Source organism: Chenopodium album, chromosome 26 (genome assembly GCF_948465745.1).
Source record: "Chenopodium album chromosome 26, dcCheAlbu1.1, whole genome shotgun sequence".
NCBI lineage: Eukaryota > Viridiplantae > Streptophyta > Magnoliopsida > Caryophyllales > Amaranthaceae > Chenopodium > Chenopodium album.
Window position 1 is genome coordinate 12,719,281 of NC_137859.1, and position 11,892 is coordinate 12,731,172.

General features: G+C 37.5%; 3 protein-coding genes across 3 annotated transcripts; all 3 read left to right on the forward strand.

Moving 5' to 3' along the window:
- Nucleotides 1–1,418: 1,418 nt before the first annotated feature.
- LOC145616831 (uncharacterized) lies at nt 1,419–3,191 on the forward strand. The gene has a single exon (XM_081671556.1). It carries the CDS (start codon nt 1,419–1,421, stop codon nt 3,189–3,191), a length of 1,773 nt encoding a protein of 590 aa, XP_081527682.1.
- A 75-nt stretch (nt 3,192–3,266) lies between these two features.
- LOC145616832 (ATP-dependent DNA helicase pfh1-like) lies at nt 3,267–4,285 on the forward strand. The gene is made up of 3 exons (XM_081671557.1): nt 3,267–3,625; nt 3,721–3,781; nt 3,884–4,285. Exons 1-3 carry the CDS (start codon nt 3,267–3,269, stop codon nt 4,283–4,285), a joined length of 822 nt encoding a protein of 273 aa, XP_081527683.1.
- Nucleotides 4,286–6,767: 2,482 nt separating this feature from the next.
- LOC145616833 (uncharacterized) lies at nt 6,768–11,101 on the forward strand. Its single transcript, XM_081671558.1, has 11 exons — nt 6,768–6,797; nt 7,035–7,178; nt 7,261–7,516; nt 7,629–7,728; nt 7,810–7,940; nt 8,003–8,090; nt 8,205–8,316; nt 8,393–8,518; nt 8,645–8,713; nt 8,808–8,903; nt 11,024–11,101. The coding sequence occupies exons 1-11, from the start codon at nt 6,768–6,770 to the stop codon at nt 11,099–11,101; spliced, it is 1,230 nt and encodes a 409-aa protein (XP_081527684.1).
- The last annotated feature ends 791 nt before the right edge of the window (nt 11,102–11,892 follow it).

Below are 11,892 nucleotides of genomic sequence, written 5' to 3' on the forward strand. Positions count from 1 at the left end.
ACAAACACTTTATATATGCAGTGACCACTATTAATGCTATCTAAACAACAAAAATGTACACATCACCTTTTCAGTTAGTTTTTAGATGCCTGATTGCTTAGACCTTGCTTCTGACATTTACATTTCACATAAACTGCTGCTGATCTTTCTCAAAAGAAAGTGGTGAAGAAACCCATTGCTAAGAAGACAAGTAGGTTTTCCTGTCCACATCTTCTTATTTTTTTTTGGTGCTGTTACAAACCAATACATTGATGTGGCAATTTCTCTATGCATAGCAGAACCCCCAGCTGCTATGGTTGGTCTCAAATTACCAACTGCTCCTCTGAAGCTTAAAGCACCTAGGTATTGTGGGCACTGTAATGCAAAGAAATTTCAGCATGAGTCACTGCATTTCTGTTGTGGAAATGGATCAATTGAATTAGCAGCTAATGAGTATCCCCCTGCATTATATAGACTCTTAACATCTGATGAAGATGATGCACAGCACTTTAGACAATATATCCGCTTATATAATAACTTATTTGCATTTAGCTCATTGGGTGGCAAGTATGATGCAGATACAGACAAAGGAATTTATGTCTTTAAATTGCATGGCCAGATTTACCATAACTTGCCTGATTTAATCCCTGGTGATAAAGGCCCTAGATATTTACAACTCTATTTTTATGATGGCCAATTTGAAGCTACTGCTAGGAAAGACTGTTTTAAACAAATTAGACAGCATATTATAAATATACTTATGGAGGTAACTGAGCATAATCCATACGCTCGTTTTTTCAGATCTTTGAGAGAAATTGACATTGAAGAAGACACACAAATTTTGATCAACAAAAACACTGCTGTAGACCAACGCACCTATAATGCTCCTACAACAGATGAGGTGGCTGTGATCTGGCCTGACGATACATCGTCAAGTGAGTCCAGCAGCCCATACATTGTTGTGAGAGGAAAATCAAACGATCCTCATCGAATATACCATCATTACGGATGTTATGATCCTCTGCAGTACCCACTGTTATTTCCTTATGGTGATTGTGGTTGGAGTCAAGGTATAGCTAAAGGCAGAGGCACATCTCAGGAACAAGCAAACTCTGCTATGGCTTCTACAATACATACAGAGGAACACGTGCTCGAACAGACTGCAATACACACAGAGGAAGATGTGCTTGAACAGTAAGCAACACGTAAGCTTTTAAACTAAGTAATAAACTTGCTTGTTTTCATCATACCTCTTAACCTATCATTGTGCGCCTTCTCTGACAGACATTGCAAACATCCTGATTTCAGGGCTGGCAGATGCAAGTGGCACTTCAGCTAGGCATGTTTCACCTCGTGAATATTATGCTTACAAGTTGCAATCTCGGCCGAACAGCATGCTTCTTAGAGCAGGCCGGTGGCTTCAGCAATATATAGTCGATATGTATGTGAAGATTGAAAATACCCGCCTAGATTTTTTCCGTCACAATCAACATGCAATTAGAGTTGACTTGTACCAGGGGATCTTAGACTCAATTGAGAGCGGCGAAACAAATCCCATGAATGTTGGCCGGCGAGTTATATTACCTCCAACTTTTATTGGTGGTCCACGAGACATGAAGCGCCGCTACTTAAATGCAATGGCTTTGGTTCAGCGATTCGGTAAGCCAGATCTATTTGTCACAATGACTTGCAACGCTAATTGGCCGGAGATTAAGGCAGAACTAGCTCCTGGGGAAGCAGCTCAGAACTGGCCAGATCTTGTTGCTCGTGTTTTCCGGGCAAAGTTGATTTGCTTGAAAAAACAGATAATGAAGAAGCATATTTTTGGAAAAGTTGCGGCTATGATGTATGTGGTTGAATTCCAAAAAAGGGGACTGCCTCATGCACACTTTCTCATTATCTTAAAACTAGGCTGCAAGATCCAAAATCCTGCGGATTTTGATCGCTTTGTCTCTGCAGAGCTGCCACCTCACAGCTCCCCAGAACTTCGGAAGATTGTGGTACGGCATATGATGCATGGGCCATGTGGAGAAATTAACCCTGAATGTGCATGCATGACTACAAAGCACAATTCTCCCCTGTCTTGTAAATATGGTTATCCAAAGATTTTTTTACATGAAACAACGAATCACGATGATGGATATCCCATGTACAAAAGAAGAGATACGGGAGAAAGTGTCCGAATAAGGGGTGCAAGCCTTGATAACCGCTGGGTCATTCCTTACAATCCATACCTTTCAATGTTATTTGATTGCCATTTGAATGTAGAAGTGTGCTCATCCATTAAAGCTGTGAAGTATCTGTACAAGTATGTTTATAAGGGTCATGATAGGGTTTCTTTCAATGTGGTTGGGACAGAAAAAAATTCTGAAGATGAAATAGAGAGGTTTCAGTCTGGCCGATGGGTGTCACCATGTGAGGCAGCTTGGCGAATTTTTTCTTTTGATCTCTTTGAGATGTACCCACCTGTGCAACAGTTGGCAGTGCATATGGAAAACATGCAGACTGTTCAGTTACGTGCTCATGAACAGTTAGATTCTGCTATGCTAAATGAACGCAGATCAAAGACTCATCTGACAGAATTTTTTAAAGCAAATGCAGCTTCTCCTCAAGGTACAGGATACCTTTACAACGAATTTATAGAGCACAACAGATGGGATGCCGGTAAGAAAAGATGGCTTCAACGGCAAAACAAGAAACTTGTGGTTGGTCGGCTGGCAAGTGTGACACCAGCAGAAGGAGAGCGTTTTTTCTTAAGGCTGTTGCTGATTAATGTACGCAGCCCTAAGTCATTTGCTGACCTTCGGACTGTTAATGGATTACTTTGCGCCACTTTTCAAGAGGCAGCTATTAAACGAGGCTTATGTGAAGAAGACAATGTTGTTCATGCATGCTTGGCTGAAGCAGCAGAAATACACTTGCCAGGAGCCTTACGGCGCTTATTTGCAGCTGTTTGTGTGTTCTGCAACCCCACTGACCCAAACAGACTGTGGCAGCGATTTTACAATGACCTATCTGATGATTACAGGCATACTGATCCTGGGAACGAATTCCGTGTTAAGTTGCTCACTATACAGTCAATTGAACGACATTTAGAGTCTATGGGAAAATCATTAGCTCATTTCCAGCTTGATCATTTACATGAAGAGCTGCCAGCAGACCTGAACAGAACAAAAGACATCATTGATGCCTTAGATGCGCCTATCCTTTAGGAATGTATTGATTGTAAAGGCAAACTGAACTCAGCTCAGCAAATTGCATTTGACAAGATTATTTCTCAAGTCCGCATGTCAGGGAAGATTGTTCTGCCAACTACTACATCAGGGATTGCTGCAGCAAATATCCCTTCTGGAAGAACAGCACATTCAAGATTTAAAATTCCCCTGGATTCAGAAACATCTCTTGCCTGTGATGTTCCCAAACAAGGCAGCCTAGCTGCTTTAATCAGAGAAACAACTCTTATTATTTGGGATGAAGCTTCAATGGCTAAAAAAGAAAACATTGAATCAGTTGAGCTTTTGCTTCGTGACCTTTGTGACACAGAACAACGATTTGGTGGAAAGGTTGTAGTTTTTGGGGGAGATTTTAGGCAGGTTTTCCAGTTGTTCCTCGCAAAACTCAAAGAGAAGCTGTTGCAGCAAGCCTGGTAAACTCACATATTTGGCCTTGGCTAGAGAAGCTGCACCTAACTAAAAACATCCGAGCAAGAGAAGATCCCCCATATGCTTCATTTCTGCTGAGTTTGGGCAATGGCCAGCTGCAATCTAATGGAAATGCTTATGTTCAGGTTCCTGCTCACATTGTGAGTTATTATCATGAGAATGATGATCTTATCAGTCACCTAGCTGCTACTACTTTTCCAGAATTAGAACATGCAGCATTTTCACCAGATATCTTCACATAGAGAGCAATTCTTACACCATTAAATGATGCAGTTGATGCTATTAACACAGTTCTCATAGACAAATTTCCAGGAAACTCTGTAATTTACAAGAGCTTTGACAGCATGCTAGATGACAATTGCGCCATTTACCTTACAGAATTCCTAAACCAGCTAGCCCCTGGTGGTATGACTCCGCATGAACTTGTTCTTAAAATAAACAGTCCTGTGATATTGCTCAGAAATATTGATCCAGCAGATGGGCTTTGCAATGGAACGCGTCTTATATGCAAGTCTTTCAGAAGGAATGTAATTGTTTGTTCTATAGCCACTGGTCATCGTCGAGGAGAGCTTGTATTCATTCATCGTGTTAATCTCCGACCTCCATCATCAACGAAATATCCTATTCAGTTTGAGCGAATCTAATTCCCTCTGAAACTCAGCTTTGCAATGACTGTGTACAAATCTCAAGGCCAGACACTAAGCCAAGTGATAGTTTACCTCCCACATCCATGGTTTTCCCATGGACAGCTATATGTTGTCTTGTCAAGGGCAAAGAAGTCAGCTAAAGTGATTGTGATCACACCATACCCACAACGCACTTCACCGGTCATGAAAAACGTTGTAGCATATGATGTCTTGAGATTATCTGGCATAACATGATACAACATGATACAGGAATGTAAAGGTATATCTCCCTAATTATTTAATCTCCTAGCTTAATTTTAAATCAGTTATTTTACATGCTGTAACTAATATAATATTCACCATGTTGCAAATGCAGGTGCTTTTGCTTCTACTATATATCTATAATGTAATTGAGCCTAAGGTTAAGCTTCCTAAATTCTTGTAAGCTCATTTGTGTAAAACCCCCATGAAATGGTGCTGCAGATTTGTTTGTTTACAGCCATGTATTATGTTATATGATATATACAATTACTTTGGCACCTATTGCATGTGATTGATTTTTCACCACTTTTCTATTTTAAATTTAAAATACAAGCTTAGGTATATTGAAATTGGTAACACAAAAATGGAAATATCCTAGGTTTTCCAACCTGATTATGCTATAAAGATTTGCTATAAAGACAAAATCTTATTTTTACTTTTGTATTACATCTTTGCTTTTGCAGCTGTATTGCAGCAAACCATGATTCCTTCTATTACCCACTGTACAAGTTACAGCATTTACTTTTCCCACACACATCTTATTGACTGCTGGTCCATACTATGCTTTACTTTATTTTACAGAAAAAAAAACTTACTGCACATCCGGTTTCTAGCCATTGACTTGCTTAATGCACTTCTAAATCTGCTGGATAATAAAGAGTTCCACACCAAAGCAAGAATCCTTGGATATTACATAGCACTCATGTTAGATCTAGAAGCCTCTGATCTATTTAAAATCATAATATTTCATAGAGAAAATTTACTTCTAGCTTTTCTCTTTGTCACTTTAGTTTTCTGCTGCTGTGATCTAGCAATAACTACTTGCAAACCCACTCTAGCAAGGTACGTTCATAAATTCTTTTCCTCTTCAATTTAAACTCAGTTTTCCATTTGTAATTTTGGTTTTGATTCCAAATTAGCAATGCCTTGCTGTTGTCGTGATTCAATTTACAAGAATAGGACACAATAACTCACTCCATCTTACTTGCTAAGCCACTTAACAAACCATGTGCTTAAAACTTCATTTGTATAATTCTATGACAGATGATCATGCTTTGTTTTCTAGCCTAATATTATTTTGAGATTTATCAATTGCTTAATTTATACAGGGTGCATTACCTAGCTTTCAAATTTGCATGTACACTTTAAACAACTTTCACAGGCCATTCTCCTGGACTAATAATCAGTGCCCTTTATCCTAGCTCTGACTATCATTTTGACACTCATTATGTAAATGCTAAGCTTATAAAAAATGCTCTTTTTGGTACATTTACCTGTAAAGCCTTGCCTTACTAAAGTCACCACTTCTTTTTATACAGGCCTTAGTTAATATTATGTTGACAATTCAAAAAATTAACAGAAGTTGCTTAATTAGAGCTCAGTATTAGCTAGCCATATTCAGACTTCATTTATTTGGACCACAATACACATTCTAAAAATGGTAGACTTTTCTTTTTCATCAATTTTGCATGGAAACCATGCCAAAAAAATCACTGTCATATAGGATTGCTTAGTTCTGCATTAGTAAAGATAATAAGGTTTGCATGTGCAATTGGAAAAAAAAAAGGACTTATTTTTTGGTAAAAACAGACATAAGACATAATCCACACAACACCAATAGATAGCCATTAATACTTAGAAAATACAACTTATAACAATAATAACTACTACTTGGGAAATCTAAAGACAAAGTACAACTGATAAAAAGCAACAAATACCTACTCCCATTTTGAAAATCCAGCTTGAAGCTGGTATTACATGAAAACAACAATAATAAGGCATTTTTAGTTTTATAGCCTAAAAAGATACAACATGTTTGGATATAAATTAATAGCTTCCTTAGAAACGACTACCATAGGAAGCATCACTCTCAGGTGAATATTCCGGGCTTGAATGGTGGTGGAGGTCATCCAAGACAAGAATAAACTTAGGCTTGCTGGTTCCCTCTGTTGGAGTTTCTTTCTTTGGGCTTGGGTGCTTATCTTCAGGCTCAAAGCAAAGTGCTTGCACAACTGCTTCCAGATTCTCCACCTTCTGCTCCAAAACAGCAACCCTTTCCTCCAGAGGGCTTGACCTTTGCTGGTTGGAGAGGTCACCTTCTTTGCTGCTTTCCATCTTACTCTTTCCTTTGCTTGACATTGCTGCCTACTTTGTTCTGAGAACACTAAGCTACAACACTTGAGGGGAAAAATGAAAAGGAAAGCTTGTAACATTGTGAACACTTACCTTTCTTTTATATATGGTTAAAGGTCACTCTATTGTCTGCAAGGTAAAGCTGTTCCTGCCAAAATAATAATTCATACTAGATTCCCTCATGTGCCTTACCATTCAATACAAGTGGCAGAGCTAATTAATAAAGTAAAACAGATATCATCCTAAATTATTTGTACATTTGAAAATCCAGTTATAGCATATTAGATTGTTAGCTACAACAAATAATGTGTGACTATACCAAATTAAACAATTTGGACCCATGTAACATTTTCATTTAAACTCATGTCCACAGATGAAACCTGAATACACCCCTTTGGACAAGCTTTCACCTATAACAAAGGCATACAAAGTGCGGGTTACCGTGAAAGAAAAGTCCCTTATCCGATCTCCTCCAAACAAAAAAAAATTCCAGAAGCTGGTATTCGAAGACGATGAGGTATATGATACCATTTACCCTTCTTCTTTATAAATATATAAGCATATGCTGCTGCACATCAGCTTAATTTTTTGCAATGCAGGGAAACAACATGAAAGCCACTTTGTTCGGAGATGAATGTGATCACTTCAAGAGAGTCTTTGAACACAAGAAAAAGTATGAAATTGCTAATGCTCCGGTCAGAGCCGTAAACCCCAAGTTCAGTTCCTTCCCAGGCGAATGCGAGCTAACCTTTGAAGGCATGACTAAAATCCAACCTGTTGATCGTACTGAAGGGCATGTATTGCCAGAATACATCCTATTGCTGATGTCCCTAAGATCAGTGGTCAGGATGATCGGTTTGGTAAGTTGCTTGTATTGTCTTCATTGCATGAAAACTTCTTTGTGTTTACTACCTAAGACCACATAATCTCTTACTTATAATGAACTCATGTGCTGCCGTTTTGCTAGATTTGCTAGGCATAGTGGTCCACATGGAAGATGTGCGCCAAGTGACATACAAGTCAGGCAGGGTTGCTGATGTGCGCGATATAAGCATTGTTGATGAAAGGTAACACCTCTGCTGCACATTAACAGCTACACTACCAATATACTAACCAAAATACAAATTTACAATTCGTTGCCCTTGCAGCACTGGTACTAGACCCATGATCATCTCTGCATGGGGTCAGCTTGCAACTTTTGACTGTGAACTCCTAAAGGATTGGTCATCCAGCCCCTTGGTTGTAAGCTTAACTTCTCTTAAGCCTGCAACTCACAAAGGTTATACACATTTACACCATCTATTATTTTAAATGTTCTGCAATATCAAATTACTAATGCAGTCTTCACAGGCTTTTCTCTGCAATCGAGTATGTCTACAGAAATTAACCCAGCCCCTGTTGGTGAGAAAGTTGAAGCTTTAAGAGCCTGGTAAGCACACAACCTTAGTGTTCCTGGGCAGCACTAAGATCACATTGTATTATGGAATTATATTTAGCTTCCTCAGTAAAATTCACTTCATCCTGCCCTTTTTGCTGTCAATAGGGCTCATGCACATCCAGATGTCATTACTGACTATATGGCCAGGCAACTCGAGTTCATGACTGTTGGTACTGAACCAGTTCCTACGACACTTGATCAGATCATCAAAAAAAATGTAAGTCTCTTTAGCAGCTACTCCCTATCCCATTGCCACCAACACTTAATTTTCTAACCCACCCTAAATATTTCAGGTTGACAACACTGTCCAAGAAGAGGTGTACACAATCACTGTCACAATTCCTGATGCACAGCTAAGCAATGTCATTGCTTACATTGGCTGTGATGGCCGTGGTAAACGCTGTGGAGTTGCTGCAAATGTAGCATTTTTTTGTCCACATTGCCCTAACAAAAAATGCACTTCCACTGAAAGGTGCACTTTGCTTTTCAACATGCTTATTTTATGCAGCCAACTACTACGCTAAATTTAAAAACACTAACTCCAGGCATTTGGTCCAGTATGTGAGAAAATCCTCCAGCTGCCTACATTAGAAATCTTTGAGAGGAAAATTAAGGTGCCTAATTAATCTAACAAGTGTCTTATTAAATAAAATCGCTTATATAAACCTATTCTAGCCATGACACTTTCTTCTATTCTATTTATCTCAGGATGATTGGAGTGACTTTGATCACCTTGCTGCAGCACTGAAGAACACACCAATGCACATCATAATTCACCCAGCACAGTCCTTGAACAGGGCAGGGGTACTTAGGTGGGTAGTGCAGTCAATTTCCCGCCAATGAATACTAAGTCTACTGATCCACGGGCTCACATCAGAACACATCGTTCCCGATGAGCGTTGCTTATCATTTTGAGTTGTGTTCTTGTTTGAGACCTTGATAATTTCTGCTAGCAAGTTAGCTATTATCTAATCAACTGCCAAAAAGACTTGCTTTTGATTGGCACTTAAATCTTGCTTTTGTTTGTATGTTTCTGTTTTGTCTTGCATGCAGTTCTGCTCACTTTGTAAAACAATTTATCTGCTGCATACTAAACTAAGGTTTCAGTTCAGAATTTGTTTGTACTATATACTCTAATGTTTCACAATCAATGCATGATTTGTGTCAAATAACAGCTATTTCTACCATTTTTAAAAAATTTCTTGCTAATAGTAAAACTTCTAGCTTTCCGCCTTTAAATATCACACAAAACCACTCATTTTGTTTTGGTTCTTCCGAATTAATGTTTAAGACGTTCTAGCAAATTTTCCCTTTGTTTTTACGTGCTAGAGCTCTCAAAATGCATCGTCTAAATATTATTATTACCTCCATTGCCGTATAGCACGCTAAAGCATCAAAGTTCGGTAGAATTTTGGTGGGACAAGTATTTTTAAAATTTTACAAAAAAAACAACATTAGTTAAACAAATCTTGACTATTAGATATTATTATTAAAACTACGGCAAAATAGGTTTCCTAATATGTACGGTTTCTACACGGATTCGCAGCGCGAAAATTACGAAGAACATGTAATTTGCTTGTCTAACCAATGAACGCACCAACAACACCATTATCAGAATTACAGCTTAATACATTTTGCCAGAAATACATAGATTGAGAGATCAAAGACTCTTTGTTTGTGAATGATTTCAATGCTCAACTGATTTTCCCTACCAAACATCCTACAACTCTGATAATTCACCTATATTAAAATGGACTGCTTCCATGCTTACCATCCTACAGCTAATAATTTGCTGGTGATTCAGCTAATAAATAGGCTGGTAATTATTGATAATTTGACAACGTAGTTGAACAACTTACCCTATCCTTCAATCCATTTCAAATAAGCCATTTAAAATTGAAATGCATACAAAATTCTGCAGCAGAAGCTCATTGCCAAATTTATCAGACTAAATTACATTCTAAGGATTTTGAGTGACAAAAAATCTGGTAATTAAGTTACACTCAGTAACCCTATCACTGAACTCCACAGTTCATGTAAAAGAGAAACCCAGAGCTTAGCAATTTATATTACATAATGCATCACAGACTAAGTTCATTTTCCGCATTTTATTGCAGACAAACTTCCTTCGCAAAAAATGGGTAAAGGTTAAAATTTGCAAACAGTGCTGAACTTAAACACCTGTTAACCACCACATAACACATATTACTAACTACTTAAGAAGCACACACAAAGTGGCAAACAAGAGCAAGTTTATACTTTCTCAGACACAATGACCAAAAATTGACAGCAGTTATACTAAACTCAACAATCAGCCTATTTAATTTCTTCTCCTATTCTTCTCCAACAAAATAAAGGCCAATCTATCAAAAATTGCTGCTAAGTTCTGTCCTTCCTGATCATACAACCAGACCCAACACCCTAAACCCCACACGCCTTATTTCTAACACCAACACATCATCTTGTGCCCCAATAACTCTCTTGAGTATTTGCTAGCTTTCATACATACAACAGCAATGTATGTAGGTATACAAAAACTCCTCGAATAAATCAACATAAGCTTGTGAAATCAATCATAATAGAAGACCATGGCATACTATACTAAATATATGTCAGCCTTAATTACCTAAGAATATGCTATCAAAACCAATCCCAAAAAATCTGTCCTAAGTTCTATCATCAAAACACAGCAAAGCAATATGCATTTAGCCATCAAACAAGGGTTAATGCTTGCTATTTGCAGCCTAATTCACAACCAACCCCAAACCTGTACTTGATGTAGAGCATACAGCATTGAAATGCTCAACAACTATATCCAAATCCCAGAAAACTTAGCTTAGAAACCAAACGTATCATTGTAATTAAAAAAATCAAATTCAGTCAATATATATGACTTAATCTTTTTCTAAGAATTTTATCAATAGCAACACCCTGATTGCAGCTACAGGGCTAAGGTAAATGTTGAAGACCAAAGTAAAAATGTCTATTTACAACAGAATTAGATCTAAGACAGTTAGCATAACTACATTGTAACTATTTGGCTCAAAATAAACTAACATAATAGTATTATACCTCCAACCCCTGTCCCAACCACCTAATTTCCATTTTAGAATGTCCCAAACTTTCAAAGGATTATCCAATTCCTTCTAGAGTTTAACTCCGATCAATTTCAACTACGAGCAATTCTTTCTTTCTTTTTCCTTTTACAATGTCCCCATTCTCCCTCTCTTCAAAAAGAATAAACCAAAAAATTTGCATTTCACTCATACTTCAATTAGTTTTTCTATCTTCATTCACTCAATGGCCCACCAAACTACATTTCCTTATCTATGTGCCCAAATCACCAAATGAAATAGGCAGGTTTCTGCAGAATTGAAAGAGTAGTTTATAAAAATGTTTTCAATATACACTTTGAATGTATGCAATTTGAAGCAGACTAAGGAAGGCTCCAAGCATAATAATTATAAACAATCAGAAGTAATAGGGATTGAGTATAAGGCTACCTATTAGACTGCACTTGAGTATAATGATTATGCTAATAGTTCTCTCTACACATTTTTTATTATGCATAATCATTATACTAATACTACCTCCGTTAATTATTATGTGCAACTTTGGGGTATTATTTGTGAGATATAAAATATTCCAAAGTTGCACATAATAATTAACGGAGGTAGTATTAAGTAATAGTCCTCTCTACACATTTGATAGCTAACAACTATAGTAAGATTCTAACAATAAAGCCTTATACATTTTGACATTCAACTACATGAGAAAGAAGACAGATTTATAA